Source organism: Hippopotamus amphibius, chromosome 12 (assembly GCF_030028045.1).
Source record: "Hippopotamus amphibius kiboko isolate mHipAmp2 chromosome 12, mHipAmp2.hap2, whole genome shotgun sequence".
Classification (NCBI taxonomy): Eukaryota; Metazoa; Chordata; class Mammalia; order Artiodactyla; family Hippopotamidae; genus Hippopotamus; species Hippopotamus amphibius.
The window spans coordinates 24,068,409-24,085,773 of record NC_080197.1 but is presented as its reverse complement, the minus strand read 5'-3'; the positions used below and the strand labels follow the sequence as shown (position 1 = coordinate 24,085,773).

General features: G+C 46.8%; 1 protein-coding gene across 1 annotated transcript in view; it reads left to right on the top strand.

Moving 5' to 3' along the window:
* Positions 1-15,490, top strand: part of CNBD2 (cyclic nucleotide binding domain containing 2) — a 58,652-nt gene extending 43,162 nt beyond the window's left edge. Inside the window, exons 10-13 of the mRNA XM_057704051.1 lie at positions 3,651-3,828; positions 5,739-5,859; positions 10,222-10,385; positions 15,163-15,490. Of these exons, the coding sequence (XP_057560034.1) occupies positions 3,651-3,828; positions 5,739-5,859; positions 10,222-10,385; positions 15,163-15,490 (791 nt within the window). The remainder of the gene's footprint in view (positions 1-3,650; positions 3,829-5,738; positions 5,860-10,221; positions 10,386-15,162) is intronic.
* The last annotated feature ends 1,875 nt before the right edge of the window (positions 15,491-17,365 follow it).

Here is a 17,365-nt window from a genome sequence, read left to right as displayed (position 1 = left end):
CCCTCACCTTGTGGGTGTCTCTACAGGGCTGTTTTATGACATGGCAGCTCGCTTCAACGGGTGTGAGAGAGAGAGAGCAGCACATAGTATACCCAAGGCAGAAGCCACAATCCTTTAAACCTAATCTCAAAAGTGACATCCCATCCCTTCTGCTACATTCTATTTGTTAGAATCAAGTCTAGCCCACACGTAATGGGAGGATGGCACACAAATGTGTGGCCCCCAGGAAGTGGGAAATACTGAGGGCCATCTTAGTGGCTGCCTAACCACTGGTGGTTTCCTAGCGTCATACCTGTATCGCTCAGTGTTCAGCTGAGACTGAAAGGGACCCTCAGAAGGTCCTCCGACTTCTCTCTTTGTGCAGCTCCCTCCTCTCTGGGACTCTGCTCTGTGAACTCCAGCTGCCTTGTCTTCCCTGGACTCACTTCTGGTCATTAACTTAGAGAGATTGCTGGGCTCCTCCTGGGTTTCCCTTTCCTGTACCGTTGCCCAGAAAGTCTCCAGGTGGTCAGCTGGGGCAATAGTAGGGCTCACCCCATTTGTTTTCTATCTCGCAGGGATGCCCAGTGCCTTGAAAACCATTTTTTCATGTATTTAACCCAGTATTTTATTAGTTTCAGATGGAAGAGTAGTCCCTGTTACTCTGGCTGGAAGCAGAAGTCTAGATCTATGGTTCTTAATAGCTGAGTTTTATTCTCCTATACGGATATACCACAATTAAACCAATTACCTTTTACAGATATTTTGGGTTATTTCCAGTTTTTCACTATTATCCTACTATAGTGCATCTCCTGGTGTGTTTATCTTTGCATACTTGTGCACAAAAACATATTGGATAAATTCTTAGAATTACTGGATCAAGTAATTGGTTCAGTGTGTACTGGCTATGTACATTAAAAATGTTGATAAGTATTGCTAAAATGTCTTCTAAATAGGTTGTACTTAGGGCTTTTTTATATGTGTTCTGTTTTTCCAGGCCTACTCCTTATGTAGTTTGGGTTTATTTCTTTTAACATTAATTTTAATAGTTGATTCTAGCACTGGAGATTTTTTTTTTTGGTCATGTTGCATGGCTTGTGGGATCTCAGTTCCCTGACCAGGGATTGAATCCAGGCCGTGGCAGTGAAAGCCCCAGATCTTAACCATTAGGCAACCAGGGAACTCCCAGAATATCTATTTTGTTGTTATTGTTGATTTTTTTTAAGAACGTTTATTGAGATATAATTGACATACAATAAACTGCATACATTTAAAGCGTACAATTTGATATTTTTTTCTTATTAGTAATGTATATATGGCAATCCCAGTCTCCCAATTCATCTCCCCAATCCCCCCCACCCTCCGCTTTCCCCACTTGGTGTCCATATGTTTGTTCTCTACATCTGTGTCTCTATTTCTGCCTTGCAAACCAGTTGATCTGTACCATTTTTCTAGATTCCGCATATATGTGTTACTATACCATACTTGTTTTTCTCTTTCTGACTTACTTCACTCTGTATGACAGCCTCTAGGTCCATCCATGTCTCTACAAAAGTCCCAATTTTGTTCCTTTTTACAGCTGAGTAATACTCCATTGTATATATGTACCACATCTTCTTTATCCATTCATCTGTTGATGGACATGTAGGTTGCTTCCATGTCCTGGCTATTGTATATAGTGCTGCAGTGAACACTGGAGTGCATGTGTCTTTTTGAATTATGATGTTCTCTGGGTATATGCCCAGCAGTGGAATGGCTGGGTCATATGGTAACTCTATTTTTAGTTTTGCAAGGAACCTCCATACTGTTCTCCATAGTGGCTGTATCAAGTTACGTTCCTACCAACAGTGCAAGAGGGTTCCCTTTTCTCTACACCCTCTCCAGCATTTACTGTCTGTAGATTTTCTGATGATGCCCATTCTAACCGGTGTGAGGTGATAGATACCTCATTGTAGTTTTGACTTGCATTTCTCTGATAATTAGTGATGTTGAGCAGCTTTTCATGTGCCTCTTGGCCATCTGTATGTCTTCTTTGGAGAAATGCCTATTTAGGTCCAGAAGATCTATTTTTTAAACCAATGTCATTAAGGTTTAATTTTCATACAATAAAAGATACCCATTTAAAGTGTGTGGTTGAATGAACTTTAACAAATTTACCTCTGTTGTAATCACCACAATCAAGTTATAGAACATTTCCATCACCCCCAAAAGTTCCCTTGCACCCCTTCCAGTCAATCTCTGTCCTTCACCTCTGGCCCTGGGCAACCACTGATCTGCTTTCTTTTTTTTTTTATATATATAAATTTATTTATTTATTTATTTTATTGGCTGTGTTGGGTCTTCATTGCTGCACATAGGCTTTCTCTAGTTGTGGTGAGCAGGGGCTACTCTTCGTTGTGGTGCATGGGCTTCTCATTGCAGTGCACGGGCTCTAGGCACGTGGGCTTCAGTAGTTGCAGCACATGGGCTCAATAGTTGTGGCTCCCAGGATCTAGAGCACAGGCTCAATAGTTGTGGCACACGGGCTTAGTTGCTCTGCGGCATGTGGTATCTTCCTGGGGCAGGACTTGAACCCGTGTCCCCTGCATTGGCAGGTGGATTCTTACCAACTGCGCCACCTAGGAAGTCCTGATCTGCTTTCTGTCACTACAGGTTACATTTGTCTTCCCTAGGGCTTCATGTAAATGGAATCATATAGTATGTACTCTTTTGTATCTGGCTTCTTTCACTCAGGCTAGTGTTTCTGAGTGGTATTCTCTTGGAGATCTTTTTAATAATTCTCACAGGGCTTCCTGGGTGGCACAGTGGTTGAGAGTCCGCCTGCCAATGCAGGGGACGCGGGTTCGATCCCTGCTCCAGGAAGATCCCACATGCCGCGGAGTAACTGGGCCCGTGCGCCACAACTATTGAGCCTGCACTTTAGAGCCTGTGAGCCACGGCTATTGAGCCCATGTGCTGCAGCTACTGAAGCCCAGGTGCCTAGAGCCCGTGCTCCGCAACGAGAGAAGCCACGGCAGTGAGGAGCCTGCACACCACGGCGAAGAGTGGCCCCTACTCACCGCAACTAAAAAGAAAGCCCGCACACAGCAAAAAAAAAAAAGACCCAACACAGCCAATAAAATTAATTAATTAAAAAAAAAATTCTCACAGAGGGCCTATTATGTTCCAGGCACTGCGTTAGACATAGCACATACTTTATCTGTAATTCTTACAATAGTCCTAGGAGGATTCCAGGAGATTGAGACTTGTCCAGGGTTCTATGGCTGGTTATCCATTTATCTTTTATTGCTGTCCCTGTCCCCAACCCTGGTTTGAAAGCCCAGATAAATGTGATCCGTTAATGGAAAGACACTAGCTTTGAATCAGAAACACCTGAGTTCAAATACAAGCTTCAGCCCTTTCCTGGATGTTAAACTTTGCTTCTTATTTTCTCTCTTAAATAAGGCTAATGACATTTGTCTGGATGTAATGGATGTAGAGGCTCTAGCTCAGAGCCTGGCACAGAGGGACAATACATGGAGGCCACAGTGTTTTTCTTTTCTGTTTTTCTTAATTCCCCCATGCATCAGACTAGCCAGGCAGGAGATTGTGATATACCTACAGACACTGCCACCACAATCCTCATATATGCAAAGACCCATTAATGTGTTTTCCTGTGCTTTCTCTAACAGATATGTCTCCTGCGGAGAGATTTAAGGACTTCCAGATCAGGTCATATCCTGTACAGGATTTTAGTTTTCTGAAACTTCTGCATCTCCGGAAAGCCCAGGAGCAACAGGGATCCAGCTTCAGCAGAAAGATTAAAACTTCAGGAAATACTCTTCCAAAGACCTTGGGCTCAAAGATCAGGTAAGCTTTGCTCTTGACTGATAGAAGGGTCCAGAATCTGGTTGAAAAGGGGGATATAATTGACAGGGCAGAATGTCAGGGATGCTGGGAAGGGCTCAAAAGTAGAAATCATAGCTTGACCCCAAAGGTTGGGAAGTGTGCAGAAGGCAGCCTAGAGAGGTCCTGGGTTTGATATTGGGGCTGCCTTCTCTGCCTCTAACTCACAGGGCCACGTTAGGCGGCCAGCTGCTTCCTTTCTCAGGGAACCCATCTGAAGAACAAGGGGCAGGACACATCTTTGGTGATGACATTCTGTCTGTGTATCACTGGGTCTTTTTGACCCTGAGCTTCTTCAGAAAAGTCTACCCATCTAAGGAAGGCAGTAGATAAGTGCTTTGGAGTCAATCCAACCTGGGTTCAAATCTTGGTTTGGCCACTTATTTTAGCTCTGTGTCCCTGCTCAAGGGACTTGCCCTCTATAAGACTTAGTTTCCTGGCCTGTAGCTAATAACATCTAAGTCTCAGGTTTATTGTAAACCAGCAATGAAATGAAATAATGATAATTATAGCTAACACTTATGGAAATTACTCTGTGCCTGGATTATCTAATTTAATCCTCACAACAACCCTACAAGGTAAGTACTGCTATTATCACTCCCATTTTTCAGGTGAGAAAACCAAGGTACTGGGAGAGATTAAGTTACTTGTTCAAGGTCACAAAGATAGGAATTGGCAGAGCCAGGATTCAAACCTGAGGAGCTTGTTAGTGCTCAGTCTTGTTCTCTGGTACAACTGTCGTGACAGGGACACGGTGGATGCACAATGAAAGCCACACTTTTTGCCTTTCCTGGAGAGGAAGGGGCACTCAGTGGCCACTGTCCTAGAGGCAGCTCAGTGCTTGGCCCAGAGCAGCATACTGCCCCCATTAAGTATGAAATAAAAATATCATACTCATAATGGCATCAGTGTCACAATCTCCCCAGGGCCCCAGGTACCACTTCACTGGCATCCTTTGCCTATTGACATTTCCAGCCTGCTTGCCTCCGTAATGAGCACTCCGTGATTGCTTTGTTGTTTTTATCTCTGATGGATACTCTTTCCAAAGTGCTTGAAACCCCACTCCTAGTTCTTCTGAAGGTAGAGATGGAACAGACTTAGTTTCTCTGCTGTAAACAGTGAGGAGAAGGGGGACAGGCTGGCCCCACAGTAAAAAATAAAAGACACGTGCGGGGCATGTTGTCGGGGCTAGAATGGAAGCCTGCCTTGTGTGTGTGTTGGGTGAGTTCAGCTATATTCTCAGCTGATGAACAATCTTTCCCCTGCCTCTAATCCAAATAGCGTACTCTGTCTCTTCCTTCTACCTAGCCTGAGACCAAAGAAACCACAACAGGATTGCCTGTGTAAAATTCACTCCAACATGAACAAAGTACTCAGTCTGCAGACCACCCACGGAAACCCATTTTTGTAAACAAACTAAGGGAACCACCCCTTCTCTGCTGTCCTGTCAAAAAGAGCCCCAACCTCTGCTGTGTCCCCAGGGGCACAGAGCTTACTCTTTCTCAAAGCAGTCTGTTCCGTTTTCAGACAGCGCTGATGAGATATCCCTTCCTCGTGCTGAGCATTAAGCCGGCCAGCCTGGACTTCTCACCCATCAGGCCTGGCTCAGGTGCATGAGATCGTCAGCCTCTTCTTCTACATCACAGGCTTCTGGTGTTTAAAGGGGTCCTATCTCCCCCTCTCCCAAGTCTCCTCCATATTAAACCTCTCCAACTCCTGACAGTCGGTCTCTCCCGGGGCTTGATTTTCCATTTTCTCACCACCTGGGAGAAGGGAGGGGCGATCTCAATGTGGGGTACCGTGCGGGCTGCTTACCCAGGGCTTCATGAACTGTGTTACAAACAAGTTCTCTTTAACAAGGTGTCAAATTTCAGATCCAGGTGTCCTCATGTGGTGGAATGTCCCATGATGGATACCAAGTATGGTGATCTCCCCAAGGAGGCTGCAGTGGGGGTCTACATGAAGATCCACACCGTGGAGCAAGGAGAAGTCTTGGTAAGTGTGCAGAGCCTTGTTCACACGAGAGTGTGTGTAACACCAGGGGCTGGGGGTGCTGAGTAATGAGAGTAAAGGTTTAAAATCATCCTGTTCTAAATCCCATGATATTAAGGAATATTGTTGGTTTTTTTTTTAAGGTATGATAATGGTATTGTGGTTATGTTTTTAAAGAATCCTCATGGGACTTCCCTGGCGGTCCAGTGGTTAAAACTTCGCTTTCCAGTGCAGGGGGTGTAGGTATGATCCCTTGTGGGGGAACTAAGATCCCACATGCCTCACAACCAAAAACCCAAAACATTTAACAGAAGCAGTATTGTAACAAATGCAATAAAGACTTTAAAAATGGTCCACATCAAACACCAAGTGGGGAAAGCGGGGAGGCCTGGGGGGGATGAATTGGGAGATTGGGATACCAAATTGTACGCTCTAAATATATGCAGTTTATTGTATGTTAACTGTATCTCAATAAAAGTTCTTTAAAAAAAAAAGCTCTACATCAAAACAAAAATCTTAAAAAAAAAAGTAACTATCCAATCGTGGAGGAGAAATGTATGGGTGAAACCAGCTTGGCCATGAGTTGACCATCATGGGAGCTGGGTGATAGGTGCTGGAGCTGGGTGGCTGGGTGGGCAGCACGGGGAGGGCAGGAGGCCTCCTGCTGGGTAGCGATGCGCCTCGCCCTTCCTGGGGGCGGGGGGGACTGTCTTCTGGTGTGTGGTCCTGGTTGTCGCCATGACCCCCCAGGGTCCTCACCCCGTGGTGTGCTGGGCCCTTAGTGCTCCTGCCCTGGGCGCCTCCGGAGGCAGGGAGGTCAGCCCGGCCCTGCTGGAGCTCCAGGCCCTGGCACAGCCCTCGCTCAACGCTGAGTAAATATTTTCAAGCTTTTCAGAAGCTCTTCCTTTTGCTCAGTAAAACTCTGCCTCCTGCAACTTTTGAGGAGCTCTGCGGCCCCCCCTTACCCGCCCGCCAAGAACAAACAGAAATCAGCTTCCTTGCCACATGATAGCCTCTTAGATATTTAAAGAATGCTGTTTTGTTTTTCATTCAGCATTTGTGGAGCCAGGCACCATGCCAGTGCCCGTTAATTATTTTCTGATTCAGGGAAAACATTCCTCCATTCCTTCCGTCTTCATGTGATGCAGTTTGCATCCCTCTCCCTCCCGCTTCCCTGCAGTTTCAGTGTCTCAGAGGGAGGTGCTCAGGGCTGGACGCGGACCTGCCGTGCATGCAGCTCCGTGCACTGCCCGGCGGAGGCGCTGGCCCACGCGGCACCCTGGGTGGAGGGAGGCACCACAAGGCAGGCAAGGCATTGCCCACTCTGGTTAGGGTGACAGGAGCAGGAGGCTGTGGAAGACGGAACAAGAACAAGAGGGACTTTGGACTTGAATCTCTAGGCAATCCTGGAAGGCTTGAAGCCAGGCCCTGACCACCTCATTCACCACACAGGGCCCGGGGCATAGAAACTCCCCCACCAAATATTCATTAACCTGATCCTGTGGAAGAAAACGCCTGTGCTGTGCCTGTGGTAAAATTCTGTTCTCCCTGCTTTCAAGGGCCTGCCTTCATTTGCAGGAGACTGAGTGGTAACAGCTGTGACTGTATTCACCTACCTGGAGGTGGGAGATCACATTTTTCCTTGGGAGGCAGGAGTGTACAGCTAAGTCAGCACTGGAAACAGCAGTGCTTGGGGCCTGGAGTAAAGAGACCCGTGTTTTGAGCCAGGAGGTGTAGGGGACAGCTTCTCCAGGGAACAGGCAGGCTGAGGCCTCAGACACAGTCAAGACTGGGCAGAGCAGCAGGGAGATGGCAGTTGGGCCACCTCACGTCTTTTATTTTTGCTTCTAATTAGTTTGCTGTGTGGCCTTGGGCAAATCACTTTACCTCTCTGAATCTGTGCCCTCAGCAGAAAATGAGGACATTGACCTGGGTGAGCTGTCCACTCTAATGGTCTGTGACTCCATGTGAGCATTCACTCAGCAGGTATTTCCTGAGCATCTGTCATGCTCCAAGCATGGCCCAAGGTGCCAGTGTGGGCGAGAAAACTGACATCATCCTTGCCCTTATGGGGCTTATGATCTAGTCTGGAGTCTAGTAAACAGATAAAGTGGCAAACACACAGGAAGTTTTGAAATGCTGTTGGGAACGGAACAGAAATCTGGGTTGGGGGGGTGGTCTTCTGACACGGAGCGGTCAGGGAACGCTGCCCTGAGGCAGTGACGTTTAAGCTGAGACCTGCATGACAAAAAGAATAAACTACAGACAACCTGGGGGGAAGGGTGTTCCAGACAGAGGAACAGCAGGTCGTGCCTGAGGCGGGAAGCAGCTTGGCATGTTGAGGGCACTGGAAGGGAGGGCAGTGTGGCTGGAACAGAGGAAACGAGGCAGGAGCCACAGGGGCGAGATAGCCGAAGCCTTGGTGGCCACAGGGAAGAGTTTGATTTTATCCTGGCGGCTCTGGGCAGCTGTTTGAAGACCTGACCCTGGCTGGAACGTGGCGGGTGGGTTGGAGGTGGGTAACAGTGCTGCTGACGGCGCTGCCCTCTGTCAGGCCCTGGACAGATTGCTGGTCCACATCCCGGCTGCACCCCTTTCTGTCGTGTCACCTTGGGCAAGTTAGTTAACTTCTTCGTGCCTCAGTTTCCTTGGAGTGTAGTGGTTAAAAACATGGACTCAAGACAGACGCATCCAAGTTCAAATCCTAGCTTAACTGCTTCCATGCTGTGTGATGTTGGACAAGTTTCTTAACCTCATCAGCATCCTCTATAAAATGATGATAATAAAAGGACTCACCTTATGGGGTTCTAGTGAAGATTCCATGAGCTAACACACCCCAAAGCTACAAGAGGGCCTGGGATTTAGTAAAGGCTCATTAAACATTAGCTGGTGCTGTCATCACCGTCACCATCACCATCACTGTTATCATAATTATAAGATACATGACCTTTGAAAAGTAAATTTCCTTTTCTGAACCTCATTTTCCACACCTGAGACTGATTATCCCTACATCCCAGGGTGGTTGTGAGGACGACATTTATATACATGTTTCTCCTACACAGTAGAAGCTGACTAAAGAGCAGCCATCTAGCTCCTGTGCAAGGCCTGGCGCTGGTTAGAAGGGCCTTCGTGCCCATTGCACTGAGCACAACAGAAGTATGAGGAGTGTCACATCTCCCAGAGCGTCCTCACACACACCATCTTGTTTGGACTTTCAACAGCTTCGTAAGAAAGATAACACGTCTCTATTCCAGTCTTACCAAGGAGAGACAAGGCCAGGGCTCAGAGCAGATGGTCATTCTTCAAAGTCTAGAACCCAAATGGTGGTGGTTGTATGGGTGAGGGCGGGAGAGGGAAAGCTGTTCCAAATCCTACTTCATGTCTCCTTTTGAATTGAGAATCCTTAGGAGATATGCAGGGCAGGTATTCTCACCTCCATTTGACAGGTGAGCAAACAATGGCCCAGAGTCACATGACAAGTAACCATATGGATCTTCCTTCTGAAGCCAGGATCATTCCCAGTCCCACACGGCCTCCATGGAGCAGACCTCTTGGTTTATGGCTCGTGTCTTCTTAAGCCCAGGACTGCTGGGCATTGTAGGCTCTGGGCAGTTGACCTCCTCTCCCCTCCTTGCCTGAGTCTTAATAGCCGAGAGGCTGAGTGAGCACTGGATTGGGGATTCAGCAGCAAGGACCCTGGTCCCGGCTTTGCCCCATCTCAGAGTGTCTCCTTACAAAGGGGGTTACACTCTGTAAAGCCAGCAGATGTGCCTGTTGATCTCCATCTCCCTTCCAGATATAACCGAGTAGGAGTCCACGCCAGGGAGTCCGAGCAGCAATGTGAGCTGCGCAGAGGCCGCCGGTGGCCCCAGAGCCTGTGAGGGACAGAAAGAACTAAGGCTCTGGGGGACACGCACATACGAACAAAGCCCTGGAGGAAAGGGCAGGGGAGGGTGTGGTGGCTGTAAAAGGGAGGATGTAGAAGAGGAAAATGAGCTGTTTGTCATAGTCCCAAGGAAGAGAAAATGGGCTGACTCGGCACAAAGAAGAGTTGCGATTGGACACTGGGTAAAGCTTGTAAAATGCCGTCAACCTGGCAAGTGACTGTGTGAGTGTGATTCTTGCAGAGTCCACTGCCTGGAGGTAGGACAACAGACAAAGTGCCTTGAGGGCTCTTCTAATTTGAGAAGCCTGAGGACTTTGATGTCATTAGCAAAGAGAGCCCCTGGACGTATCCCTATCCCTTGCTGAATGCCCCCAGATGGATTCATCTCCTGCTTGGGGCCTTGTTTTTCCCATCCTGAAAATCTGCTTGTAGAAGAGGATGGTCTCAAGGTCGAACTTTCTGGGACTTCTTTTCTCTAGGGCCTTCACCAGATCCTCCTCCCGGAGAGTCAACATGACACGCGGCCCTTGATCCTCGTGAGCCTGGGAGCGGAAGTGATACGGATCAGGAAAGAGAAATTTTGTGAACTGATTGACAGTAAGACAATAGAAAAATTGTCGAAGTTCAATATCAAGTACCCCAGGTCAGTGCTGGAAATGTGCATACATCCCACCAGATCAAATGAACAATTCTTTTTGCCTCTTATTTTAGTAAAAGAAAGAAAAAAGTGATAATACCTACTGCTGACAAGGGTAGAATGAAACTGGTAATTGTTGGTACCCTCAAAACTGGCTCAATCCTTTTGATAGTAATTTTAGATAATAGTGTCTCAAGGACCACAAAACTGTTCTTACCTTTGAAGCAATGGTCTACCTGCGAATTTCTCTTTATACAACTAAATTATAGGGCAAGCTACATACACTAAGATGTTTAGAGCTGCCATGTTCATAATAGGAGAACAACCACCCCACCCACACATGTCCCACAGAGGGGATAGTGTAGAAAACTGTGCTACATTCCCTTGATAGAAAGTAGCTTTTATTAAAAAATCATAAATACAATGAGTGATAAAATGCTACATGAAAAGGACAGGGTACAAACTTATATATACTATGATTATGCCTTTGTAGAACACTTACATGAGAAAAATCTAGAAGGAAATGAGCAAAAATGATATCTGTAGTATTGCCCAATTTGTAATAGTCATTCTCTCTGGAAGGTAGGGCTGAGAGGGACTTTCTGGTTATAGTTATATATTCCTCTGATGTTTGTTTGCAACGAGTACACATTTCTTTTATAATAAGGGGGAAAAAAAGATACACTTTTTAAAGCTGTTTTCAGGGTAGTGACATTCCAAGTGGATTTTTTTCCCTTTATTCTCCAAATGTTTGGTAATGATAATATATTACTTTTATAATTAAAAACCAATTGTCTTGAAAGATTTGATAAAAAGATTTCTATTTATATTTCCCTAGTTTCCAAATTTTCCAGAGTGAATACTTTTATAGTGTGGGGAAAAAACCTATTTTTTACATAGGAAGTAATTTATTGTCTGACCACTGGTCACAACTGTTTTGATCTCACACTGCTATTACTAAAGAGTGTTTGAGTGTATACCCCATAGAATAAATATGTAATATAAATAACATGTTAATTTATTTTTATTATATCCATATATTGCTATACTAATATAGCATATACATTATAAACATGCAAAAATAGGTTTTAAAAAGAATCAGACATGGGGCTTCCCTGGTGGTCCAGTGGTTAAGACTCTGAGCTTCCACTGCAGGGGACGCAGGTTTGATCCCTGGTTGGGGAAGTTCCGCATGCTGCTAGGTGTGGCCAGAGAGAAGAATATGAGAAAGAGGGAATTCCCTGGTGATCTAGTGGTTAGGACTCTGCGTTTTCACTGCCAAGATGCCTTAAGTCTCGTGACTTGGCCAAATATTTTAAAAAAGAAGAAGACAAAGATAAATATAAATGAAGTCCCACTGTTTTCTTCACACAGCCCAGTGGGTCTCATTCACCTCCCTAGTGACCTCCCCACCCCCACTTTGGGATCCGCAGCCTAGACTCCTGCAGCCATCTTACTGCTGGTCCCCTGCCTCAGTCTTCTCCCTGTCAGATCCCTTCTGCATGCTGTGCTCTTGCTAAAACCCAGATCTGGCCATGGGAAACTCCTGCTCAGAACCTTTCAGCGGTGCCTCACTGCCTATAAGAGAAAGTGCAGATTCAAAGCCACGTACATGCTGCAGCACCTCCTGCCACCTCTGACCCCCTCCAGCAACCCAGGTAGATTGCCTCCTGGCGGGGCACATACATGCTTTTGCCAAAGCGGGCCCTTCTGCCTGCAACACCATCCCTCTATCCTGCCCCCGCTTTTTTTTTTTTTTTTTTTCTGATAAATTCCTTCTTTTTTTTTTGGCTGCGCGCAGCTTATGGGATCTTAGTTCCCTGACCAGCGATTGCACCCAGGCTCTCCACAGTGAAAGCGTGGAGTCTTAACCACTAGACTGCCAGGGAATTCCTGATTCCTGCTCATTCTTTAAGATTCACCTCCTTCAGAAAATCTTTCTTGGCTGCCCCCAGGCTGGGCTAAGTACCCCTCTCTGTGCACTCACAGTACTCCCTCTGCAGCTCTCACAGTGGCCACACCACGTTGTCTTACAGCTGTTTAGGGCCGTGTAGTTTTCGCACAGTTCTTTCCCCACCACTTGATTAACTGCTTCATGAAGGAAGGGATTGGGCTTTATCAGCCTTTCATCTCTAGCACCTGTACAGTACCTGGCACACAGTAGGTGCTTGATGAAGGTTGGATGAGTGAGTGAATGTATGGGGCACACTCATTGGGGAACACTGGAAAATGCTGAACATTTAAAGAAGGTGAAGACCAAAAGCACTTGCATTTCTCCAGCAATCCCAGTTAGCATGTTATATATTTCCTTTCAGTATTTGTTCTGCATGGCTATATGCCAGATACGCATTTATCACTCAGGTGCACAAAGTCTCATAATGGCGATCACACCAATTATACAATTTTGCATTTTCACCCGTTTTTTTTTTTTTTTGTGGTGATGCTGTGATCCGCCATGGTTTTGTGGGCAGGTGTGGGAAGCAAGTGATTTCTGTGGTTGAGAAAGAGGTGTGAAGGCAAGCAGATCTGTAGAATTGCTTCAGCCGTGTCCCATAAGCACGTGAAAGAATTTGACATGGCGTCTACATAACCTTGGATAAGTCATTTTCCCTCCTCTAGGCTTCAGACTCCAATCTAACAAAACAAGAAAATTAGACTAGAACAGTGTCTCCCAAAGTATGGAACACACTCACAGAAGGCTTACAGGATGACTTTAGGTGTTACACGGATTTTAAACAGCTATGTGTTTTTTCTAGTGTGAATTAGAAAAACATGACTAGCTCACTAAACCCATGATTTGATAATCTTGTTGCTTAGATCACAGCCAAAGTAAATATTTAAGTAAAAGAAACTAAGTAGAATTAAGAAAAATCATTAATAAAAGAACAGATGATATGTAGCTCTGGTCCAAATTGGGGCAGTTTTGTAGAAAAAAAAAAAAAGTTGGGAAACACTGGTGGTTCCTTGTAGCTCAGTGATGCCCCAGTTCTCTGACTCCTGTACTACCAACATAGAAAATACCTATTTAGAGTCACCCACTCCGAAAAGGATTTAAGGAGCCTTAGCTTCTCACATAACACCTGGTACATGATTGGGTGTCAGTTAATCTTGTTGGAATTGAAATTTAGAGAAGGTTGACATAGACTTGAGGGTGGCAGATGTTTGGGCCTTCAGCATCTGTGCTGCCCAGTCAGCGCTTTGCTGCAATCATCTGCAATGCTGACAGATAGAATTCTGCCTTATTCATTAATTGTTGAACTCACGGTTTTCTAGACTGCTAAAGCAGGCAGAAAATATATCCATTATCTAGTTCAAATCCTCCATGTTTTAATTGAGGAGTGTGAGGCCCCGGAAAGGGGACGTGACATTCTGAAGATCACACAGTCAGTGGGTGAGACACCTGTCCCGTGGACGCTAGATTCTCTGAAGCCTCTCTCCCTGCAAACTCAGGGAGCGCCACGCAGAATACGAACAGCTGAGTTCACAGGAAAGAAGGGAAATCTCCAAGGGCCCAAATGCAGAGCAGCCTAAAACCAAAGCACAGAGTGTGATCTAGTGCTGGACTGCTGGGCAGGCTTGGGGTGGGGGTGGTGGCTGAGGGCACCATGGGCTGAAGTGTTGCATCCTACAAGGACAGATGACAGTTTCAGTTCCAGCGAGGCAGAGAGTGGAACTGGAACCCCTGCGTGAAGCTGAGGCCTTGAGAAGAGCTGCCCCATTTAGTGAAACACTAGGCTAGAAACCAATGTATCCATCAGTATCACTAGGTGACGTGGAATCTTGTCTGTCTTAACTTGGACTCTGAATGAACAAACAAACAAAAAAAGATCTCTTAAGAATTTGTAAGCACATGCCTGCCCCCTCATAGGTTTTGGTGAGTTCCGTAGCCGCACTGAGCCTTAGTTTCCGTGTTTGTGAAATGGGGTGGTCATGAACCCCAAAAGAGTGAACAAGTGTAGAGTGCCTGGTGCATGGTAAGTGCAAAGTCAGAGTTAGATATTGTTATTTATTATGTAAGAAATTGGGAGTTAATGGGACTTTTTAGGTGGAGACTCTCCAGTGGTGTGCTGGGGAATGTTCAACAAGCAGCTCTCTGGGAGGTGGGAGGTAACCTGATTGGAAGTGTTTGCTGATTTCTGTGGTGCACATGCTACGGCCATGGCCAGTTTTGAGCTACTAACCTGCTATCACTGAGCACAGAGTTGCTCTTGTGAGCTGGTAGGAGCTGACGCTGGCACTGCTGAGACCACCAGGGCATACGTGGTATCTCGTGTGGCTTTGGCTTACATTTCCCTGGTGGCTAATGATCACATACTAATTTAAAGTTTTCCGTAGCCACGTTATAAGAAATCAAAAGAAATGGGTGAAATTAATTTTAATAATATATTTTATTGAATGCAGTATATCAAAATACTATCAGCATGTAATCAACATAAAATTTACTGAGATATTCTGCGTTGTTTTTGTTGTTGTTGTTCTCAGGCTTTGAAATCTGGTGTGTATTTTACCCTCAGAACACACATCTCTAATTCAGATTAATCACACTTCAGGTACTCAGTAGCCACACGTGGCTCGCAGCCACCGCATGGAATAGTGCAGGGCTAGGGGATGAAGGTGTGGAAAGGTAAAGGGGGCAGAGAGAAGAGTCTGGGGAAAGGCGCAGAGGTGGGACGGAGCTCCGAGTGTTTAGGGGTTGGAAGGAGTGGCAGCAGGTGGGGCTAGAGGGGCAGGGGGACAGGGAGGAGCTGGTGTGGGAACCTCAGCCTCTGTGCCTTACCTTCAGTGATGAAGATATGTGTCAGAAGTTCCTCAAGGAGAACAGCTGGAATATCTTCCGGAAGGACCTGGTACGGCTGCTGGTGGAGCCTCGCCGGTGTCCACCATTCACCCCAGTCCAGACCAAGAAGAAAGGGATCTACAATCCCAAGGCTATGATGCTGGATTTGTGTAGTTTAGACAAGAAGACGAAACGTCGTCATCCCATTTTTATGGCGCCCCAGAAATATCTCCCCCCATTGAGGATTGTCCAAACCATTATAGCACCCCGCTACAAAATCCGAGAACTCCTGCCTCAGTATAAGAATGCAGGGGTCCTTGTTCAGAATCAATAAAAGATGCTGGATTGACCACCGTATTTCCTGAATCACCACCATGGGAGCTGTGGGGCTTAAGTGGGGGATCCTGGGGGCTGAGCTATGGGTGCGAAAAGGTGTTTGGGGGCAGCAACTGGGGCACTGTCTCCCTTGACACGAGTGGGGCTTAGTGATGGTCAGGAGGCTGGGTGGGGATGGGTTAATCACTGGGGGTGGCCTCAGGGTGCGAGGGTCTTATCTGAGGAGATAGATGGGAGACAGAGGCAAGACGGGGTTGCAAACTCAAATACCTTTCGAGGCCAGACAGGTCATCTCACGGAGTGTAGCAGAAGGACTAGGGAAGCAGCAGGGAATGGGGGGGGGGGGGGACTGGTGTGTACATTTCCCATCCAGGTGGAGCAGGTGCTCCGTAGCCCCAGTCAGCTGACGCCATGCCAGGAAATAATGCAGGCCCGCTACTGCCCATCTTTAGATTTTTCAGGAGAACCCAGAAAGGCAATGTTTTAGATGATTCCTACTGGTTTTCAAATGTGAGCAACGAATTCAAATTGTTTTTGAAATAATGTGTTAGGCAAACAAAACACACATGTAGGCTGTGTTTGGGCCCACAGGCTGCTGGTTTGCCAATAGCTTGTCCAGCAGCTCTGTCAGAATGACAGGGTGTTGCCAGAGACTGGAGTGAGGCATGACCGTCGGGGGAGGTACAAGGAGCCCGGGACAGATGGGCAGCATGACGGGAGCCAGCGTCCTGGGTCAAGGACGAGGAGCAGGCAGCCTGAGAGAGAGGATGCAGACCAGAGACAAGGAGGTAGTCAGTGGGACTTAACGAGCGCTCCTTGGTCCCTCTGGTTGGTCCTGAAAGCCGTCAGCCACTGGCCTGGCTGGCTCTCCTTGTTGGTAGTGCTGGGCCTAGAACTCAGGGTTCCTGTCTCGCTCCAGCCCCAGCACCACAGACCCAAGACCAAGTCACCTCTCTTCCTTGGGAAACCCCATGGTTTAGCTTTGAGAGCCCTGAGGGGCCTGGTAGAGGCCATGGCAGCACAAGAGCCCAGCCTGGTGCTGCCAGGAGAGACAGGAGCCCTCCCCTACCCAGTACCCAGCCACCCACCTACGCCACCGCCGCAAGGAGTGGACTCAGAGAAACACCGGGCGCTGAGCCGGCGTCGGGAGTTCTGGAGAGCCTGGCTCTGCTCCTGTCTCACGGCACCCCCTTGAGCACCTCGAGTCCTTCACCTGCACCCCGGTTTCCCCAGTGGCAAAACGAGCATGTTGGATGAGATCAGCGGTTTTCACAGGTGAGAGCTGAGTATAGTTTGAAAAGCATATTCAACGTTATACTTTTGTTTGTTGAATTTAAAAGAAAATTGTTTTCATGTTACACAGCAAAGGCGGAGGAGTAGGGGATTTGTCTATCAGAAGGTGTGGATGTGAGAGAGGAGAGAAGCAGTGGACTTAATCATTTCAACTTCCCTGATAGCTCCAGAGGGTCGAGGAGTCTGGGACATCTGTGGCAGTTCTGGAAGGGCTGCCTGTGACCTACAGGGATGGGGTGGCATGGTTTTGGGACCAGGTAAGCTGGGGTATCTGACTGTATTTAGAGATCTCTTTGCGTGTAGGGCTGTGGCCCCAAGATGATGGTGTGGACATCTTGTTCATTCATTTGAAATGTATTTATTAAGTTTTCAATACTTGCTCTGTAGCAGATCTAAAGGAGGGTAAGAGGCAGCCTGCATTCCCTCTTATTCTCTAGGCTAGGGGTTGGCCCCTTCTATTCTATAAAAGGCCAAATAATAAATATTTTAGGTTTTGCAGGCCTTACGGTCTCTACTGAACTCTGGTGAAAGCGCCTTTAATGTTCCAATAAAGCTTTATTTACAAAACAGGTGACGGGCT